The sequence below is a fragment of the Ruditapes philippinarum genome, unplaced genomic scaffold, assembly GCF_026571515.1.
Source record: "Ruditapes philippinarum isolate M1 unplaced genomic scaffold, ASM2657151v2 ctg6283_1_1_1_1, whole genome shotgun sequence".
In the NCBI taxonomy this organism is placed as follows: Eukaryota; Metazoa; Mollusca; class Bivalvia; order Venerida; family Veneridae; genus Ruditapes; species Ruditapes philippinarum.
Genome location: NW_026854320.1, coordinates 1 through 22727, shown reverse-complemented (window position 1 = coordinate 22727; position 22727 = coordinate 1). Strand labels below are relative to the sequence as shown.

The window sequence follows — 22727 nt, the reverse complement described above, 5'->3', positions numbered from 1 at the left end:
ACACAACAATCCCAAAGGACCAGAAAAATAGACCAACACTGCATTAAAGTGCAGGCTGAATACTTATGCAAATGTTTATCACATTTAATTCAGAAGCACTTTAAGGGTTAATAACAATCAAACTGTTGTGTTGCTAATGCGTAGATTATTAAAACAAATTCATTAGTACTTTTCATTTCTTGTTTATGAACAAAAAAAATGTCAATATTTTTGTACTTGATGTTATCAGAGGCAGTCAGAAGTAAATGTTACATTATTGTTTGTTATAGTATTACAAAATAATTTTTTGAGTTTAATATAAAAGTTATTTGCAGGTTGCTCGTGTATAATCTATATAAAAACTGTGAAATGGTACATACTATAGGTACTTTTTAATTTACATGTATGATTTAAAGGTCATCAACCAGGGGTAACATCTCTGTTTTTATCAATAAATACGAAATTGAATATGATGTTGAAAGGTCAAGACTATGAGTTCATGTTTTATACCTTTATTTTTTTTTAAAGACATTAAAGCTCACATGAAACTAAAATTCTGGCTTGGCTTATAGTAAAAACTGGATGATATGGTGTCTTAACAGTATGCAGCATCAGCAATGGTATTCTACTAGATTAATAATTCACACTAAAAAGTTGCTTTTTAGCATCAATATTCATTGTCGGCTCTTAAATTCTCCTGCCTGGCTCCTTACCGATAATTGTATTGGCCTCCTTGTAGTGGCTTCATCAGATGAACTTGATAACCTGAATGAAATAGTTTCTATCAAATGACCTTGATGACTCTAAAGAAACCAACTTTGAAGACTGAAAAGAAACCAATTTTCTTCGGTGAACTTGTTGACCATAATCAATTTTTTTTTTTATCAGATGACCTTTCAAATTTCCAATTTGTTAAGTTCAGCCTATTGTTAGAGCACATGCATTCTTTTACTTGGGCGCCATACATTGGCTTTTTCTACAATGGCATGAAACATTAAAGATTCCATGAGAACCGTGGTATGAACACATTGATGGATGTTTCTAAATTCAAATTTTGACTATTTTTAGCTGTTAGAAATTAACTTCTGCTAAAGTGCAAGAGGAAGTGGACAGTTAGCTTGCAATTACCACTACCGTCCATGAACAGGCTCAATTAAACACAGTGAGCCTGCAACATTTTCAGTTTTGCCGTTTTAGGTGTTCTTAAAATGGGGAGTCTGTATATTCTCTTTTTGATAGCATTATTGTGACAAATTTTCTCAGATGACCTTGAAAACCATACTGAAACTATTATGTCTGATGACATGATAAATAAGGACATTTGTATTAAACAATTGTATCAAACAACAATGTTGACCATAATAAAATAAAATTTTAACAGACGGAATGGATGACCTTAATGAAACCATTTTTTATCAAACAACCTTGAGGACGGAAAGGAAACCATTGTAAATACTATGTAAGCTTCTGACATTTTTAAACATAATCATTATCTAAGGATGTCATGAAAGAAATTTGACGCCTTCACTTTTTTTTCTCCTGAGTCTTTGCAAATTATCTACAGTGTGGCTGAGATTATTGTCCTTGTAGTGAAATATAAGATTGACATTTTCATCTTGACTTCTGGCATTTATTTTATCCAAGTAAAACTGTAAGTTCCATGGTTTCTGAATTATTTCATCCACTTGATGACACTGGAATTAATTATTAGTGTGTGTAAAATAAATGTCATTCTGTTATCTTGAATAACTTGTCAGTGGATGTTAACAAATGATTCTTGAACAAACCATAATTAGGGACACTGAACACAGTGTCTTAGATGAAGTAATAGAAAATACATGGTTGATGTTGGGATGGAGAAGGTTTATCTGGTGAGCGAAAAAGCGTATCTTGGTGAGCTTTAGCGATCCAGGGTTTACCTTTTTGTTTGAAATTCCAATTAAAATTTTTCCTCAAATTCTGACAAGAGTTATAATTTTATTTTATTGTAATATTAGATGAGTTTTTCAGTGTCTATTCTAGGATTGGGGAATTTTATTAAAAAGTGAGGTTGATCTTTTTCCTTCTTTCTCCCTGCCTCTGAAAAAATAGGGGGGGATTCTCAAAAATACGAGTGAATCCCCCCTCCTAGGATAAAAGACACTGGTTTTCCCCAATGTACAAAATTTCAAAACTAAGAAAATGAATTGTTGTAGCCCACAAAGGTCAAAATAGACTGTGACAATACTTATTTCCTGGAAAATAATTGAATAAATAAGTGATATAGAAGAACAACAGGAAATAATATATTATTTATTCAGGAAAAGAAAGTGTATTATTTATTCAGGACCAAGGGTCAATATATGTATAAGGTAGATTGAGAAACCATAGATAGTTCCCGATTTGTACAATATTTATCTTCTTTGTCAAAAAATGGCAGCCGTTTTAGGGGGTCAATATTCTATATAATTTGATTGACAAAATATAGAAAATAAAATCAATAAAAAGTTGATTAAGGTGATTATGCATTTACAGGAAAATATTATCATAGCACCAATATGTAAAAGATTTTTATCTTGAAGATAATTGAATAATTAATATGGTGGGAATGACCCTCAAAATGGTGACCAGGGGAGGTAGTTATTGCTATTTGAATATAAAAGGGTAAGTTAGGTTTCACGCTTGTGACACAGTTGATTGGGGTTTTTTTTTTTTGGGGGGGGGGGGGGTTTCCAGGTTATGATAGTGATGTTAAATACATATTGTACATGTATTAATAAATTTAAGAATATTTTAATCTGTTTGATTGAATAATGTATTATTGATATTTCAGGTTGGTAATTATGTCTAATACTGAATCGTGTGTAAAATACCTGTGTACTGATTAAATGTGTCATTGTTTTAGTACATTTATGAAAATTAAAAGCCCATTAAGTCTTGAAAATGCAAATATTTTTATTTTTTATAAGATTAAATCATTAATACTTTGGTGTGACAGTAACGAGTGTTATAGTTTCCAAAAAGAATAACTCATTGGACACATAGATGTGCCATCATTTGCTTCTTATTACAAAGTTACAAAACATATGTTTGCACTTTCTTCAGAAAGAAAAAAAGATTTTCTTTTCCGAGGCTTAATGTGCCTTTAAATGAAATAACTGTAATTACATGTATAATAATTAATTGAAATAAATGTGTTTCTTAGAACATGGACATTATGCGGCACACCGGAGTATTTAGCACCGGAAATTATACAAAGTAAAGGTTATAACAAGGCAGTGGACTGGTGGGCTCTAGGAATTCTTTTATTTGAAATGATTGTTGGGTAAGAAAATGCAACCAGTCTAACACAAAAGCAACAAAATTGTGATAACCAGTCTGCTGGCATGGGTGAAAACTATTGTGGCTTAATTTGAAGTGATATTCTTGTTGTCCATCCCTGCTTTATAGATTTACTGTATATATGTTTATTAATGACCAAGAAGAAAAATGTGATATCATATTTGATTATTTTTAAAATGATGAAAAGGCCTTCTAATTTTTTTACAAGAAGATGTATTTATATGCATTTAAAGTTGCTGTGTGAGTGTCTTTTGATTCTTTCATTTGAGAGAGCTTTCCAGATAGCTTATGGAACGTTGGCCGTTCTACTGTGCATGGTGCCCGTTTGTGCCTGAAATTATGCACAAAGGGGCACCCGAGGTCTTTCCTCTATGATTAAAGCTGGAAAGTCGACATATGATCTATACTGTGTTGGTGCAACATAAAAAAACCAAAAAAATTCTGGCTTACAGACATGCAATAAGCTGGCAGATTTTGGTCACGTACATGTAAATGATTGAGCAATCAAGTATGAAGTCACACTTTCTTCTTACATCTTGGTATGTTTGCTTATTAATTATGTCTCTGGTTTGCTTAATATTGTAGGTACGTGAACTAGCATCAATGGAATTAAGTGGCATCATGTGTGTATTAGATAATCTACACAATATTTGACAGCTTTACATGTGTGTATGGCATAACATTGTCAATAATGTTGCAATAATCTAAGAATAGACATGGAAAAATGCATTCCAATCATTCCTGTCAGAATACTCAATATGCAGTTCATGCAATACTAAATTATTTTTTTCTCTCACAACACATATACATAGATCTTTTTAGACTGTAAGGCATTTTTTTTTTCATCTTAATTCCTGGTACATTTGCAGTCCATTTGCAGTCCATTTGCCTTTAGTCTCTTTCCAGTATTTGCTGGTACTCTCCACAATGAAATGTAATAACAACTTACATAGGTACATACATATAAAAAGTTATGCTAATTTACAACTTAACATGTTGATTTTATGTGAATATGTGTTCAATAGTAAACATGCTCTTGAAGTGAACATATTCTTACGATTAAATAAACATGATTGTGCTTATGAGTAAATAAACATGTGCTCATGAGTACCTCATTAAGTAAACCTGTGTTTGTTAAGTAAAGTGAGCTCATTAAGTAAACATTTGCTCTTAAGTTAACAATTGTTTTCATTAAGTGAACATTTGCCCATTTATTCGTCATTTGCTCATTAAGTGAGCGTGTGCCAATTAAAAAACACAGGCCCATTGTATTATGTAAAAATGAGTTGATATGCCCATTAAGTCAACATGTGCTTATTAAGTATATAAATTATAAAGATGAATTCATGTGCTCATTAAGTAAACATGTACTCAAAACGAGACAAGTAAATTTTTAGCCATAAATAAAATAATTCATAATAATGTGAGCAATTTATATGTGTTAAGAAGTACCTGTATACATACAAATAAATTTTACTAATAGATATACTGTACAATAAACATATGTTCATTATCAGTCGTAAGATCAGTGTTAATGTGTGATCTTTATTAAGTTAAAAATACAATAAATAAATAATCAGTCATCTGAGGTTAATGTTATGTAGTAGCAAAAAAAAAGGGTGAGAAAAGTCTTACTATCTTAGAATTGTTTATAGTTGTTAGGACTTGTTAAATGATGTGTTTTCTGGGGGGAAAACAATACCTGGAGGGGTGCCATCTGTCGACAGTAACTACTGTTGTTTCCATGTAAACTAATCAAAGGGTTTACCTACGCTGTACAACTATAAACATGATTTTTATGTCTGTTAGTTTGGTAAGCACAGACAAAGAAGTCTGTGAACTGACATAATACAGGAGCAAAAAAAGACCAACAATGTGAGAGAAATGAACCCAAAGGAAAAAAAACTGCATCAATGATCTTGTTACTTAGAGGTTAATTGTTAGATATTGAAGAAAACACGGACTACAGCATTGAGAACGAAAAGCATCGTTACTAAATAGAATGCAAGGACGAACCAAAGTTTGACTGTTTTTAGTGTATCATGAGCATAATTAATAAAATAAAATGTGATAAATTACGAACAAAATTATCATCAAATGTATAGAAGAAAAAAAAATTCTTAGAAATCAATGTAGTAAAAATATTATCAAAAATAGCAATGAGGAAATTAAATGAAAGTGAGTATGAAAACCCCCTATAAAACATATATCGTGAGCATGTATTCTGTTTACAAAAAAGTTATAATATCATTAAAATACATGGAAGTGTATAGAAGACAGGTTATTGTCATTTTGCTACCTAAGGAACCCAGCATTAAACCTGAGATTGCACTTGTTGCATTAACCTGCTATTCATGTTAGCCTTGGTCCATTTTGAGCCAAACAAATTTTTCTGATCAATATACGATCAGGAACATTTGTTTGGCTCAAGATGGACCAATTAATTTTTTTGTACTGTTATATTATAACTTTTTTGTATAATAATAAGATAAATATATTTCTCATCTTTTACTTGTAAAAAAAATCAACTTAATTGATGAGTAAAGGTTTGATGGCCAATGAATACAAAAAAATGACAAAAAGTCATCACCAAGGGATAGGCTGTGACTAAGTATTACACATCATATTTCAAGTATAAAGAAAGATTTTCCTGCTTGAATTAAGTTATTCTAGGAGGCAATACAATATCCCCACTGGTGTTGTGTTAACATTCTCAGAAAATTACTAATTACCATGTCTGGAAAGCTACTTCATTGATAACATAGTTCAAGGAATAAATATGCGGCTTTACATTATGAGGCATATTCCATCTATAACATGTTTAAAGGCCCACACAAGGCACAAATTTTTTTTGTACGTAAAACACACGTTTAAAGGCCCATGTGGCCATCAATGTGATAAGGTGACTTAAAGCTAACTTTTTCCTGCTTTAGCTATGTCCAGAACTCTAGGATACCTAGTATAATTCAGGATTTGTGTAACTCATATCTATTCTAGATTTAAGATATTCTAAAAAAGGCTTATCCCTAATTTTAATGTTAATTCAAGAACCTAATATGAACAAAAGATTATTTGTATCACAACAAAATATATATTTTCATGGAGCTTTCTTATTGGTCTATGATATATTTAAATCAACCAATCAGAGATAAGATTAGTTTAGGTCTATATTTAGATGTTCCAATAAGAGATAAGTTTGGTTAAGATCTATATTTAGATGTACCAATAAGAGATAAGATTGGTTTAGGTCTATGTATAGATTAACCAATCAGAGGTAAGGTTGCTTTATGTCTATATTAAGATTAACCAATCATGTGAGACTTTGCTTATGAAAAACTAAAAATCATTTACATAGCCATTGCTAGATTGTAAGTCCATGTGGTAGCCTAGATTATGTGTGTTTGTATTTTACCATTAATTTAGCTTGAAAGTTGAGCTGGAGTGCATTCTGACAAATCATAATAGAGTTGTAGCCAATACAAATAAATAGAGAATTTAGGAGGGAAGCCAGAATATGTGCAAAAAATAAAGTCGAACAATTTGTTCGATTGAGAATTTCTATGAAAGCATGTGAGTCAGTCTTTATTAACATAACTAAAGAAGAGCAAAGAGCATTTTGTTCTTTTGAAATGCTCTTAATTTTACCTCAACCATTCCTGGTATTATCTGAATATTTAATGACACATATGATGTACTGGTAAGTGCAATAATAATGTATGAAATATAGTTATATAAATACCAAAATTGAAATGCACGGGGTAACTTTCAAGCTAAAATAATGCTTATATTGTCGGATCTTCTAGTTGCTACGATTAATAATTAACACATATGCTGAATATATGTAGAATATGCATTACACGTGTGTGCTATTTTTATGTTGTTGGCAGGACTTGGACGCTTTGTGGTACGCCAGAATATCTCGCTCCTGAAATTATACAGAGTAAGGGTCACAGTAAGGCAGTTGATTGGTGGTCCCTAGGAATTCTCATTTTTGAAATGATTGTTGGGTAAGTCTTTCATGTAAGCTGTCACTATATTGAGGTAAGCTTTGCATATACATGTATAATCATGGTTATAGGAAAATATTTATCTTAAAATGTATATTATATATTTAGTGTCTGAAAATGTATATAATCACTTATTGAGATTTTCAATCAATCAGGTGGGTACTTTCTCTGAAGCATATGAATGTAGATTTTAGTGCAAGTGTGTTGTCTGGCAACTAAAAATAAACATGTGTTGTGATCCATATTGTCAAAGATGTAATTTTTTGTGTTTCTATGATGGCCTTTTATTCACTTTTTTTGTACTTTGATCTGAGAAAAATTATTTGAATTTTAAATATATTCACAAAATATTGCTTTTTTTTATATGTATTTTTAAAATTAAGTTGATAAAATTTCTGACATATATATCATCTCATATGCCTGATATAAATGGTAGGTATCTTTTTTTATTATTTTGAGCTACTATGCTTTGCTGTATATAGCAAAATAATCTGTCAAAATTCTTTATAACAAATTTTTATACTGTGAAACTGCTTTCTTTGATTAAGATTAAAGTTAATTGTAAAATTTTATAGCAGCCATGTATATACAGATAATATAAAGGTCATGGTTATCCAATGAAAATCAGTGTTACAAACATGCAGTATTTATTTAGTAATTATTATATTGAAAATATAGACTTTATAAAAGTACATTGGTACTTTAAATAGAAATGTTATAATTGTATAAAAAGAAAAACATATTTTTCTTTTCTTGTTTAGCCATTAATATATTTTAAAGGGCTGAATTTTAATTCAGAGACTCTAGTCTCCTTTTGATTGGAAAAAAATTTAGATTAAGAAGTATTATGACTATATTGCCATTAATTTATGCGAATGACGTTGAGTGTCAATAATTGTTTGTAGTGGTGCAACAATATACTGGTTGGATGTAATATCAGCCGATAAGGCCCGATATAAGGTAGTACTTGGTACAAAGGCCTGGTACCATGATATTTTTTTTTAATAATGGATCAAAATAAATGATCACGTATTTCAACAATATAAATCACTGCTGAAATAATATACATGTACAAAGGCCTTTATGTTTTTAAATTTTTTTTTTCAGTATTTTTTGTTAACATTAACCTTTCAAATATAATTTAATAAAAGTGTTTTTAATAGTTTAGGACTGGTGAGCTTTTAGCTTTTTGAAAATAAACCAGTGCAGACAAAAATCAGCTTGCACATCTGTGTGGACTCGGATCATGCATGGCCTGCAGTCTGTTTGCTATTAAGTCGATCAGTACTCATATTGAAAATATCTCTATAAATGATGAACGTTTTTGTCCAGCTTGAAAAATCGACAAATCCGTTTAATATATTTTAATGGTAATGGTTCAAAACTAATGAAAACATGAAAACTGCAATATCATAATACACATGTACATTTGTATTTCATTTCGGTTTGACCATATTGTTGCACCCCTACAATCATGTAATAAGGAAAACGCCGTAAAAGGGAATCACTAAACGATCAATTGTCAGCTGTATAGATATGTGTACATTTAAAGTGATATGTGTCCTTTAAAGTGTATCAAGTTATATTTGCTGCCTGTGGATTGTAAAATTATTGTTTATATTGTGATTAAAATGATTACAGAATACCTAAAATGATAGCAATTTGTCAGTATATTTCATAAAAGGTACCTGAGCATGTGTGAAATCATCATCAAACTAAAAATAGCTGCGGAATATTTTGTTCCAGAGCATATTATTCTGTTTATTACGTAAATATTATTGTAAATCAAATGGCACATAGTTACATTCTAATTTGTAACTAATGTTTCAAGAAACAACCATTAACAACGTAATTTTACGATTTTTTTTTTTTTAATTTTTATTAAATATTTCATCAAATATAGCTTTTTTATACACTTTAACGGCACTTTTAAACATTTAAGTACAAACACCAATAAATATAATATTATCAAAGTCGGCGTTGTGTTTGGCGCAAATTGTGAAAATAAAACATGAAAATGCTCGAAATTAATGGAATATTTTGGTAAATATCAAGTTATAGGGAAGTTTATCTACAATTACAATGTTTTCTAAGTTTATTGCCAAAAAAACCTCCTAAGAATCTGATAGCACTATGTATTTATATTTTTTCTGTGTTTTGATTACCTGGGATAAGGCACTATAATGTAAATATGTCTGTCTGGAATACGATTAAAAAAAATTAATACAGTGTGTAAAAATAGTTCGTTTTCATTGTTGTTGTGAATTTTATTACTTGGCATGATCTGGTAGATTTTAAGTGCATAATTTGCATTTTTGTCTGTCTGTCTGTCTGTCTGTCTGTCTGTCAAGACTTACTATTTACATTGGCAATTATGCAACTCACATTATTCTATAAGATAATTGCCTTAAGAATTTGTTTTAAGGTAGTCTTATTGTATTGCTTTCCCGCCCAAAAAATATAACATCGGCCAATATCTAGCAAATCGGCTATTTCCTAACATTATTTTTTCAAAATCTTGGGCATTAGATTGTTAACAATCACTCATCCTTTATCTTTAGTACTTAATTCTGGTTACAAACTGTCAAAAATCATTGAATACCAAAGATTGTGAAACATTATGTTCCGGAAATGACCGATTTACCATATTGACAAATGTTAGAAATTTTTTGGTGGGAAAGCATTGCAGTAAGACTACCTTAAATCATAAAACACAAAAGTGTAAGAATTTAAGTTATGTGCTTTGAATTACAGTTTAACCTCCACAGAGGGACCCTCATTAAAGCAATTGCCTCTTTACAACAACAGGCTTTATTCTTCCCAATTAAGTAAACTTGAGAAATAAACCTCTCTAGAAAAGACACCTCTCTGTAACAACCAAAATAATTGTCTCCTAAATGTGGGTCACTATACAAAGGTTGTACTGTATATACACTAAATTTTCAAAATTTTGGAAATTTTATCAAAATTTTGGAAATTTTATCAAAATTTTGGAAATTTTATTAAAATTTTGGAAATCTTATCAAAATTAAGTTATTTATGAATAAATTTAAAAGAAATTTAATTTAACAAGGACATCAGTTCTTATTTTTTAGAAACTTTTTTTTTAGTTATTTGTTGAACATGGGAAGATATTTAATTTTATTGTTTTGTTTCAGGTTTCCACCATTTTTTGATGATCAACCATTTGGCATTTATGAAAAAATTCTATCAGGAAAAATTGACTGGCCAAGACATTTAGACCCAGTAGTAAAGTAAGTATCACAGGGCTATTCTTTGTTTAATTACTTTTAGAAAATGTAATACTATATTTTATAAAAAAAAAATATCAAAAGATTTCCAGCTTCATAGAACTTTTTGGGTACATTCATGAAGTGTGTGTAATGTATTTTTTGTTTGTGGTTATTCTTAATTACCTTAGAAAAAAATGTCCTGCTTCTAGATCATAAAGTTTTATTTAAGAGGTGTATTGTGACATGTGTTGTTAGTTGTGGTAATATACTTTTTTATATTAAGTAGTAAAAAACAATAACAAAAAAATGAAAATGCGATATACTGGTTGGTACTATTTTCCATTGTACCCGATACTGGTAGTTACGTTAATTTTCAAACTGAAGATAACTGAAACTAGATACATCAAATATAAAGATACTTGTACAGATAGACGTATCAATTAAACGATATATTTTGAAAAAAGTAATTTTATGTTAGTCATGGACTAATGTTTTTCAGTTTAAAATTTTGCTAGGTTGTGGTTAGTGTTAAATCTCTCCTCTTGGTTGTTTTTAACATTATGTAGGTGAACACCATGCTGTTTTAATAGATTTTTGTATTTTTTGCTGACTCAGCAGTTTTTTTCTCCTAGAGTGTTTTACCTGTTGTTTTAGTGAGCTGGTACTGTTTTAAAATCAATACAAATTATTTTGTGATAACGTTGCTATATGTTTATGATTTAAACTTTCAAAGTAAGTGAATGAGGGTTTTTTAGACATTAGATAGACCTTTACAGTGGTGAAAATTACCACTTTCACTACATGTTATAACGTCCATGGTATGGTAATAATGCAATTACCACATAAAATTACATTTGTTTTTTCTAAGCCTTAATTATTTATAACATAGATAACTCATTTGTCTAACTGGTGTTACAAATGGCCTGTATAATAATATACATGAACATTGTAAAGCTCTAGTTTTTATTTTTATGGAATTTAATGGACCGTTCAATCATTGGAACTAAAAGTTAAAATTAGGTCAACTGGTGCGATGGTTAAATTTTTTCAGCCAAGAATGATTTGTGAAACTTTTGTTATTATTCTTAATGAAAGAAAGCATGTATCAGTTAGGTAAGATTAAATAATAGGTAAGTTACTGGAACAGGTAGTCGCAGATTTTCTGGCATGTTCGTAAGCAATTATAAATGACAAGTGATCGTAAGAATTTGTACCGGAGGAGGGGAAAAAACAATTGCGTTTTGTAATTAGTTATTTTAATGCCACATAATTGCATAAACGATGACGACATTCGCGTATCACGTTAAAAAACAAAGACGTAGGAGTTCTTCCGATGTTACTCAGCCCTGTAATGAGTATTGTTTCGAAACTTTTGTTTCATCTTCGAAGAACGTTTTGGTGTATGAGGAAGAAAACATGATGTAAACTAAAACCACACCTCAGATCTCGTGTTTTCACCACGTGGGTAATTAAATCAAAGGAAAAAGAATAGAGCTGATTGGAAAAACACATATCCTCTGATTAATTGATAAAACATTTTTTTTGCTTGTGCATGGGGTAGAAGTTAATTGTTTTTCTTATATCGATCAAATTTTTTATGTGCCTAATTATGACTATTTCATGTATATCATCACTATTATGTTAAATTTCAAAGCTATTAGAAATCATTTAGGGCAAATGTTTATTGTAATATCGGTCTCTTAAAGCTGAATACCTCCAGATGAACCAAAATATTTCAAGAAAATCAAACTGGAGAAAATGTTCTAACACTTTAATAAAAAAAAGATTCAAGTAATAATTTATAATTATGTAATGTGCGATAAATGACTCATTTTGCAGTTTTTATCACCATATTTTTACCGTGACTAAGGCAGTAAGCACTATTTTTGCATAATTTGATCCGTTTTTGGTAATTTAAATCGACTGTAAGAGCCCCTTGCAATGTGTAACTTACTTTCTCTGTTTACTTTCTCTTTTTACTTTTTAAAACATTTTCAAAATCTTCATGAAAATTAGCACGAATCTGGAGGCATGCTGCTTAAATACTTTTTTTAATGCATTTATAAAATGATGCACATTGCTGACCAAAAAATGTGTCTTTGGGTCTGTAGATTTGTATTGTAACATTGATGTTGACATCATTATTATGTGCGGAATGCTGGCTTAATCAAAAGAATATGTAATATAAGTAATATAAAAACTTTTGTTTTTAAATACATGACATGTATACATCTTCTTTGAAGAAAGCTGTAGATGGTCTGTAATGTTACAGTCTCAGAATTTTGAACGTAATGACCTATCTTCAGATTTCACATAAAAGTTTGAGTTTTTTTTGCTGGAATCAATAATTCGTAGGTGACATATTTGTGGCAATAAATGGTTTTTGTACCATATTCAAGCTGCTAATGGACTCAAATTTCAAATTCAAATTAACACTTAAAGTGGATTGGTCTACTAAGGGTCAAATTTTCATAAGTATTTTAAATATTAATGAGAAAATAGAAATGTATCATATTCTTCTAAAATATTTCTTGGAAAAACATGTTGATGGAGTTCTTATTTAGTATGAGCATCTATATGATGGAAAATAATATTTTATTCTAGAACAATTAATTATCTACTCCATGTACATTATGTAATATCAGTTGATGTACAAGAACATTCATACATAATTCTTTCCCAGTTTGTTGTCATATAATTAATATATGAAACGTTATTGTTGATGGTATAACATGACCAAGCCACTTTAAACTGCTAAAACCAAAAGATAAAGCCTTTGCCACCAGTATAGACTAGAGCCAGGGAAACTTGCAAATTATTGCAGTTTGACAAGGCCCTACACTGCTGGTGGCTCAATTTTTGAAAATTTGATATTAAAATGGTCTGTCCAAAATTCAATGCAAGGCGGAGCCATTGAAATATGACTATCTGAAAAGCCAAATTGGTAGAGCAATGGACTGGGAATTTGGCAACCTAGTTTGATTCCTGGACAGTGCAGGTCACTTTCGTTGTGATTGATCATGAAATCTTTTCTACAGTCATTTGCATTGCACCTCTGCTCTGGCATGTACAGAAGTTATCAGTTCCTTGTATAAATTTGTATAAACTAAAGACTTTAAAATCCAAACAATTGACTAATTTAAGACATAGATATAGTGTTTAAGATAGGGTACAATCTAGGTTGTCATCTTCTTTATTTATATAACAGCATTGTATTCCTACACTGGGACAAATTTTTTGAAAGGCCAAAAAAAAAATTATTTAGGTTTTTGGTCTCTGTCATAAAGAAAAAGATGTGTAAAAAACTTTTTAAATGTTATTTTTTATATAATTATAAACTTTGAGAGTAAAGACCTTGTAAAAGCTCATAGGCAAATTTTTCAAAAATTTAGGGTTTGCAATTGTACAAAAAAATGGTAGAGAGAGACTGGAAATGAACCTTTTATTATACCCCCACAAACGAAGTTTAGGGGGGGTATATAGGAGTCAGCTTGTCGGTCGGTCGGTCGGTTGGTCGGTCGGTCGGTCCGTCCGTCCGTCGGTCGGTCCACATCATGGTTTCCGGACGATAACTAGAGTTTGGAATGAGGTATTGTAATCAAACTTGGTATATAGCAACCTTATGTGAAAACTCCGGTTGGTATTGCATTTGGACCCCCTGGGGTCAAGGTCAAGGTCACCGTTACTAAAAATAGAAAAATGGTTTCCGGACAATAACTACAGTTAGGAATGAGATATTGTTATCAAACTTGGTGTATAGCAAGCTTATATGAAGACCTGGGTTGGTATTGCATTTGGACCCCCTGGGGTCAAGGTCAAGGTCACCGTTACTAAAAATAGAAAAATGGTTTCCGGACAATAACTACAGTTAGGAATGAGATATTGTTATCAAACTTGGTGTATAGCAAGCTTATATGAAGACCTGGGTTGGTATTGCATTTGGACCCCCTGGGGTCAAGGTCAAGGTCACCGTTACTAAAAATAGAAAAATGGTTTCCGGACAATAACTACAGTTAGGAATGAGATATTGTTATCAAACTTGGTGTATAGCAAGCTTATATGAAGACCTGGGTTGGTATTGCATTTGGACCCCCTGGGGTCAAGGTCAAGGTCACCGTTACTAAAAATAGAAAAATGGTTTCCGGACAATAACTAGAGTTAGGAATGAGATATTGTTATCAAACTTGGCGTATAGAAAGCTTATATGAAGACCTGGGTTGGTTTTGCATTTGGACCCCCTGGGGTCAAGGTCAAAGTCACCGTTACTAAAAATAGAAAAATGGTTTCCGGACAATAACTAGAGTTAGGAATGAGATATTGTTATCAAACTTGTTGTATAGCAAGCTAACATTAAGACCTGGCTTGGTATTGCATTTGGACCCCCTGGGGTAAAGGGCAAGGTCACCGTTACTAAAAATAGAAAAATGGTTTCCGGACAATAACTAGAGTTAGGAATGAGATATTGTTATCAAACTTGGTGTATAGCAAGCTTATATGAAGACCTGGCTTGGTATTGCATTTGGACCCCCTGGGGTCAAGGTCAAGGTCACCGTTATTTAATGGTTTTCGGACAATAACTAAAGTTAGGAATGAGATATTGTTATCAAACTTGGTGTATAGCAAGCTTATATAATGACCTGGGTTGGTATTGCATTTGGACCCCCTGGGGTCAAGGTCAAGGTCACTGTTACTAAAAATAGAAAAATCTCCAGACAATAACTAGAGTTAGGAATGAGATATTGTTATCAAACTTGGGGTATAGCAAGCTGATATGAAGACCTGGGTTGGTATTGCATTTGGGCCCACTGGAGTCAAGGTCACTGTTACTAAAAATAGAAAAATGGTTTTCTGACAATAACTTGAGTTAGGAATGAGATATTGTAATCAAATTTGGTGTATAGCAAGCTTATATGAAGACATTGGTTGGTATTGCATTTGGACCCCCTAGGTTCAAGGTCACTGTTACAGTGTTACTAAAAATAGAAAAATGGTTTCCGGATAATTACTAGAGTTAGAAATGAGATATTGTATTCAAACTTTGTGAAAAGCAAGCTTATTTAGAGACCCCAGTAGGGATTACAATTAATTGAAATATTTCTTTGTACACAGTTGATAGTTTGTGTTCAAATTTTTCTTCAGACTACTTATTTTTCAAAAAGTCAAAGTTGCAGGTGGGGGTATTAATCACCTTCAGTGATAGGTCTAGTTTTTAGCTCGACTATTCGAAGAATATGAGAGCTATTGTAGTCGCCCCGGCGTCGGCGTCGGCGTCGGCATCAGCGTCCGCGTCGGCGTCTGCGTTGGTTAAAGTTTTTTGTAAAGTCGAATATCTCAATCATTACTTGAGATATTCAATTGAAACTTACAATACTTATTTATAGTAACAAGGTACATCAGACTGACAAGTTGGATAACTCTGCCTACAATATTGACAGAATTATGCCCCTTTTTAACTTAGAAATTTTGGTTAAAGTTTTTTGTAAAGTCAAATATCTCAATAATTACTTGAGATATTCAATTGAAACTTACAATACTTATTAAGTTATTTATAGTAACAAGGTACATCAGATTGACAAGTTAGATAACTCTGCCTACAATATTGACAGAATAATGCCCCTTTTTAACTTAGAAATTTTGGTTAAAGTTTTTTGTAAAGTCAAATATCTCAATTATTGCTTGAGATATTCAATTGAAACTTACAATACTTATTTATAGTAACAAGGTACATCAGATTGACAAGTTGGATAACTATGCCTACAATATTGACAGAATTATGCCCCTTTGGAACTTAGAAATTTTTGTTAAAGTTTTTTTGTAAAGTCAAATATCTCAATTATTGCTTGAGATATTCAATTGAAATTTGAAATACTTTTTTATAGTAACAATGTACATCAGTTTGCAAAATTGCATAACTCTGCCTGCAAAATTTGAAGAATTATTTGCCCCTTTGAAACTTAGAAATTTTGGTTAAAGGTTAAAGGTCTTCAAAGATATTTACTTGAAACTTTACACATGCACTCATAATTGGAGGGTCATAATTGTATGTCACTGACCAAGTTCCATAACTCTATCTTGCATTAAGGCTGATTCTACTTAGTCTCTTGGTTAATGTTAACATGCAAGTTTTACATATCTCAATAACTATTAAAGATATTTATTTAAAACTTCACATATGCATTTAGGGTCATAATTGTAGGTCACTGACAAAGATCCATAATTCTATCTTGCATTTAGGCTGATTTTTCTCCCCTTTTTCAACTTAGAAATTCATGGTAAAGTTTTGCTTGTAAGCTGTTATCTCAATTACTACTGAAGGGTTTGTGCCTTTTTTTGGGACAATTTTATGCATTCATAATAATAAAGCAGTGATTTACTTGATAAAACATCTTAATTAGAAGCCTTTGTACCTTTTCTGTCAAATTTATGTATTCATAGGTAATTAGTATTATTATACTCAATAAAACAACCTTGTGACATTACCTTCCGAATAGTCAAGCCAATGCTGTATAATTAGACTCTCTCTAAGGCCTATAACATGAATTTATTAAAAAAAATTAGACCTTTTGTGATCTTAAAAAATTTAACATTATCAAGTCTCTTTTACTATCAAGCTCTTAGAATAGTCGAGCGTGCTGTCCTACCGACAGCTCTTGTTTTTGCCTAAAGTACATGTGATATAATATTTTTTTTTTTTGGTAAGTAGTTTAAAATTTAATGCAATATTATATTGGTTTGAATCATGTCACATAATATGGCTGTAATAATTGATGTAATCTTTATAAAGTCCATGTATTTTTGTAACATTATATTTTATAATATTTAATCTTAATGTAATATAATTATAGAAGTTTATTTTAGAAACTGTATTGAAAATTATTTATTTTGTTTTTCATTAAGGTACATTTTACAAATAAAAATACATTTTACCATTTTTTTTATTGTCTTGGAAAAGGGAAGAAGGAAGTTTTTGTATTAAATAGGTTACCTATTTTCTTATGGTTGAGTGCACACCTACCTTCCTTGAACATTTACCTTTTTTAACTTTATGCGACTGTATCGAGTGTTGTAAGTTAGTTTGTAAGCTCATATCTCAGACAAGGCAGGATTTTTTCTGATGCCTTTGTAAATTTCTGTTACAAACTAAAAAATGTTCATGTAAGAGTAGATATGATTATATTATGAATGCAGTGAGGGTATTTTTAATTAAAAAACAAACAAAAAACAACAATTATTTGAACGCCCTTCATGAAAAAAAATTAGCACCAATAATAAAACCAGGGATCAGGGTTGCAGAATTTGAAGCTACTTTTCCCTCTCTAGTTCTGACTTTATATACGTTTTTTTCTAAGACTTCCGAACATGTAATTTATCATCATATTTCTCTACATTTAGAATAACATATGAGCCGTGTCACGACAAAAGCAACATAGTGCGTTTGCAACCAGCATGGATCAAGACCAGCCTGCGCATCCATGCAGTCTGATCAGGATCCATGCTGTTTGCTATCAGTTTCTCTACTTGTAATAGATTTGGTAAGCGAACAGCATGGATCCTGATCAGACTGCGCGGATGCGCAGGCTGGTCTGGATCCATGCTGGTCGCAAACCCATTACCCCGTGGCGCGGCTTATATCGTGTTTCCAAAATTCTGTATTTATTTTAAAAGGCTCATATTATGAGACTGAAGGGCCAAATATATTGAAGCTTTATCTAAATCATAAGGGGACTTAATTTCCAGCATTATTCCGATGGTGCAGGGAGATCTGGGTAACCCTTCCATGCAGGAACAAAATGGCAACCTGGCCCAGCCACCAATCTAACTAACTGCCTATTAGCAATGTAAACTTGCTGAAAGGCTAAAGTTGGCTAGAACTACATATTGTAAAAGTTAACCACCGAGCTAGCATATTTATACAAAACGCATTTATTCATTATCACAATAGAAGAGATGTATTTAACAGCCAACTTAACAGCCTTGGAAGATATTTTGATAAAATCATCGGTATTTTTTATGTGCATGTTTTAGTACTATCTCTGGAGGAAAGCCAGCAATGAAAGAGCTATCTATTGCTTGATGTTATTGCATAATGTATATATAAAATAAGATTATTTCACCCTTTGATTTTATTTCAGAGATCTCATAAAGAAATTGCTGGTTCCCGACAGAACTAAACGGCTGGGAAACATGAAGGTAGGTCATAGGTTAAAGTTGAAGGTCATTAAGTCAAAGTAGAAAGTCATTTGAGCTATTTATAGACCTAGGAAAACTTAATTTTTTTTGGGCAAGATAGTCCAATTTAGTAGATACACAGATTAAATAAGAAATATGAAAATGTTCTTTTATTTTTGTTTTTCTTTGCTTAAAGTTGCATGCCTTGTTGCAACCACTATTGAAATAAAACCACTATTGAAATAAATTATTTCAATAGTGGTTGGGAATGCATTTCATTAGAAAAATCACTTTGCAACCACTATTGAAATAAAACCACTATTGAAATAAATTATTTCAATAGTGGTTTTATTTCAATAGTGGTTGGGGATTATTTCATTTGAAGAATCACTTTGCAACCACTATTGAAATAAATTATTTCAATAGTGGTTTTATTTCAATAGTGGTTGGGGATTATTTCATTTGAAGAATCACTTTGCAACCACTATTGAAATACAACTACTATCGAAGTAATTATATCAATAGTAGTTGGGGATGCATTTCATTTTAAGAGTCACTTTACAGACACTTTTAAAGACTAATGTTTCATTATTTTTTTTTTTATTGTAGACGAGAATGAACTTTTTAGAAATATTACTTTGTTATTACTATTGTAACGCAAGAAACACTTTATCTAACGAACAATATCAGATATAAAAAGTGGGTATTATACTTGCATATTTTACGGTATTAATAATCAAGACTAAAAGGAAATATGGTATAATGTTACAATTTTCACGGGTGTGCAAAAATATATAACCAATTCACGCAAATTAAAATGCAAATAAAAGGTATTAAAGACTTATATTTTACAGTAATTATAACCGAGACTATGAATTTAACGTACCTCTTTTCGGATTTTTTACTGTTGTGCAGAAATAAAAAAAATCTCGTAGAATGATGTATAGAATTGTTTTCATATTCTTTTCTTTACCTTTTTCTTTCTATTGATATATAATGTGAAAATCGTAAATTATTTGTACAAGAATTAACACATTGGAAATTACCGGAACTTCAACTCAAACCCCCTGTATATTAAAATAAATCAATTAAGGATACATGTAATTATAAACATCACTATTAAGATAAATTATTTCAATAGTGGTTAGTGATGAATTTTATTACGACCTCTATTGAAATAAATTATTTCAATAGTGGTTAGTGATGAATTTTATTACGACCACTATTGAAATAAATTATTTCAATAGTGGTTGATGATGAAGTTTATTACGACCACTATTGAAATAAATTACTTCAATAGTGGTGGGTTATGAAGCTTATTATGAGAAATAATTTGCAACCACTATTGAAATAATTTATTTCAATAGTGGTTTTATTTCAATAGTGGTTGCAACAATGCCTCCATATGAGTCAATATACTTCAAGAAAATCAAACTTAAGATTTCTGCATGGTAATTATAAAGACTTGTTAAACTGATCTAAAATGTCAGCACAGTAAACTGTGAAGAAAAAAAAAAACATTTTAAAGTTTTAGGGACTTTTCTAAACCTATGTGCCCTTAATGTCAGATTATAAAACTTGACAAAAGTACAAGTTACCATACCAGAGCTTTTCTGTGACCACATCTGAACTATTTGTCCTGTTTGTTTTTAAAGTTAACTCAATAAATAACAAGGCAAAGTAATCTCCTCTTTAACTGAAATGAACTTTAAAAAAATAGATTAAAAGCTTAAGAATGTTGTTTGTTTGTTTTTTTGCACTGCCAGGGATTTGATAGAATTCAATTTCATAAGCAAATTAGAATTAAAACTCTGAACAATAAAACAGGGTGGTGTCCGTGGTCGAGTGGTTAAAGATCATTGATTTCAAATCACTTGGCACTCGCTGCTGTGGGTTTGAATCCAGAGACAGGGACTTTGGAATCTTTTATGTGAGGAAGCTATCCAGCTAGCTTACAGAATGTCAATGGTTCTATTCAGGTGCCAATTTGTGCCAAAATAATGCACAGAAGAGCACCTGAGGTCTTCCTCCACCAATAAAGCTGGAAAGTCGCCATATGACCAATACTGTGTTGGTGCGACATAAAACCCAACAAACAAACAAAAAAGTCATCAATCAAAAAAAAAGAAAAGAAAAGTTTTTAGCCTGCAGAAAAGAGGCAGGCCAGAGTGCAGTCTAAATTCTATTGGTAGCCCAATTTTTGTAAAAACTTGATAATGACATCCCGTTAACTTAAAAAAGACTGTTCCAAATTAAAAGAAGGGCAAATACATTACAAAAATTCAGCAAGTTCAGGGTTACCACACTTGAAATGTATCACAGACATTGAGTCTAATGGTCATTTGTCTCTCACAGCTGGTTCAGAAATCATGCCGGGATAAGTAGTGGGTCACTTTTGGGAGAAATTGTTAATTACTGGTTAGTTATCCAGATAAACCATTAAGGTGGGTTGGTGAGTTATCCAGATAAACTGGTAAGATGAACTGACCACTGTGATAAGATTATGACCAAAAATGTGTAAAAATAATTTGATCTAAAAACTAGACAAAAAAACTCGAAACAATTTCTATTTTCAGAATGGTGCTGAAGATGTGAAGAAACATAAATGGTTCAAGTCAATAGAGTGGGAAGACGTCCTGGCACGAAAACTTACTGTAAGACATTTTGTTTTGAAAATTTTTGAATAATTTATGAGGCCTTTGTCTCACTGTAGGAGATAAGCGTCTAAAACTGTTTTTTTTTTATTTTTCACTGGGCAATTGAAAATGTGCTGAAAATTAACAGTAACACAGTTTAGATTTTCGATAACAGAGTGGTATACTGCACCAGTCCATTGGAACAGTGTGGGAGTTTTAAAGTTTTGGGGGAGGAGGGGGGGGTGGGGTTTGGGGGAAGGTGTGAGGCTATGTCCAAACTTTTAAAGCAGGGCATTAAGTGGGGGGTTTTACCATGTTACTTATAATACTTGAAGCGTTTATCATTTACTAAGGCTTGATCTAAAGTTTAAGCACCAGCTTTGCCCTTGCAGTTAAAGAACTGGGTTACAATGGACTTTTGCATTATCAATGTTCTTAAACAAGACAATAGCACAGTATATATTATGTATAACAGAAACTATGGTTTCCACGGTAATATTTGGTATTATTTGTGTAGAGAGTTTTAGTATTTATCCAAGCTTAAGCTTTTATTAACTTTGCCTTTTTAATAAGTATAAGATATTGACCCCAAGCGAGAAAAAGCATTGTGTTTCTCTTGATTCTGGTACCAAAGGTCAAGGTCATACATGAAGGATAAATATATTCTTTTGCTTTTCCATTGACATAAATTATTTTATATTCAACTTACACAAATATTTACTGCAGGAAATACGAACACTACATTCTATCTTAGTATCTTTTATTAAACATTTCAATAAAGCTCAGTGACCTTCAGAGGTCAAGGTCATGGTCTTAAAAGATCATACCTGATAGTTATTTACAATTTCTTTTATACAGTCTACTGTCAGTTTTTTACAATTTCTTTTATACAGTCTACTGTCAGGAAAAGCACTGTATTGAAATTCAGACCTTCTTTTTCCGACAATAAAAAAGCAGGATGATTCTATAATAAGACTTTCATGAAAGCAGCATGCCTCCAGAGTCACTGTAATTTTTTGTAAAATTTTAGAAAATATGCTGAAAAAGTAACACATTGTTATGTATAAAAATACAAGGCATTTAGCATGTCAAAGACTTCTCCTCATATAAATCAAATGATATTTCAGAATATGCAAAAATAGCCATTACATTGTTAGTAACAATGGCTGAAAAAAAGTAAATTTACTCAAATTTTTAACTTAAACCATTAAAAGTATCACATGCATTGATACAGGGCTTATTTGACAGGAAGTCGTAACTTGATGTAAATTGAATTTAAGGTAAGATACCTGTAATGGGTATATTTAGGAACCTGATCAAGCTTAATATTTTAATAAACCCGATTCCATTACATGGATCTTACCTTAAGGGGTAAACTTCAT

General features: G+C 31.3%; 1 protein-coding gene across 3 annotated transcripts in view; it reads left to right on the top strand.

Annotated features, from left to right (window-relative positions):
• The window catches only part of LOC132739805 (cAMP-dependent protein kinase catalytic subunit PRKX-like), a gene marked incomplete at its 3' end in the record, with an annotated part of 44546 nt that extends 23183 nt beyond the window's left edge, over positions 1-21363 (top strand). The window contains 5 exon segments of one of the 3 annotated variants that reach the window (XM_060727609.1): positions 3164-3283; positions 7188-7307; positions 10466-10561; positions 18673-18730; positions 21286-21363. In XM_060727609.1, coding sequence (XP_060583592.1) covers positions 3164-3283; positions 7188-7307; positions 10466-10561; positions 18673-18730; positions 21286-21363 — 472 coding nt within the window. 3 annotated transcript variants of the gene reach the window in all.
• Between the last annotated feature and the right edge of the window lie 1364 nt (positions 21364-22727).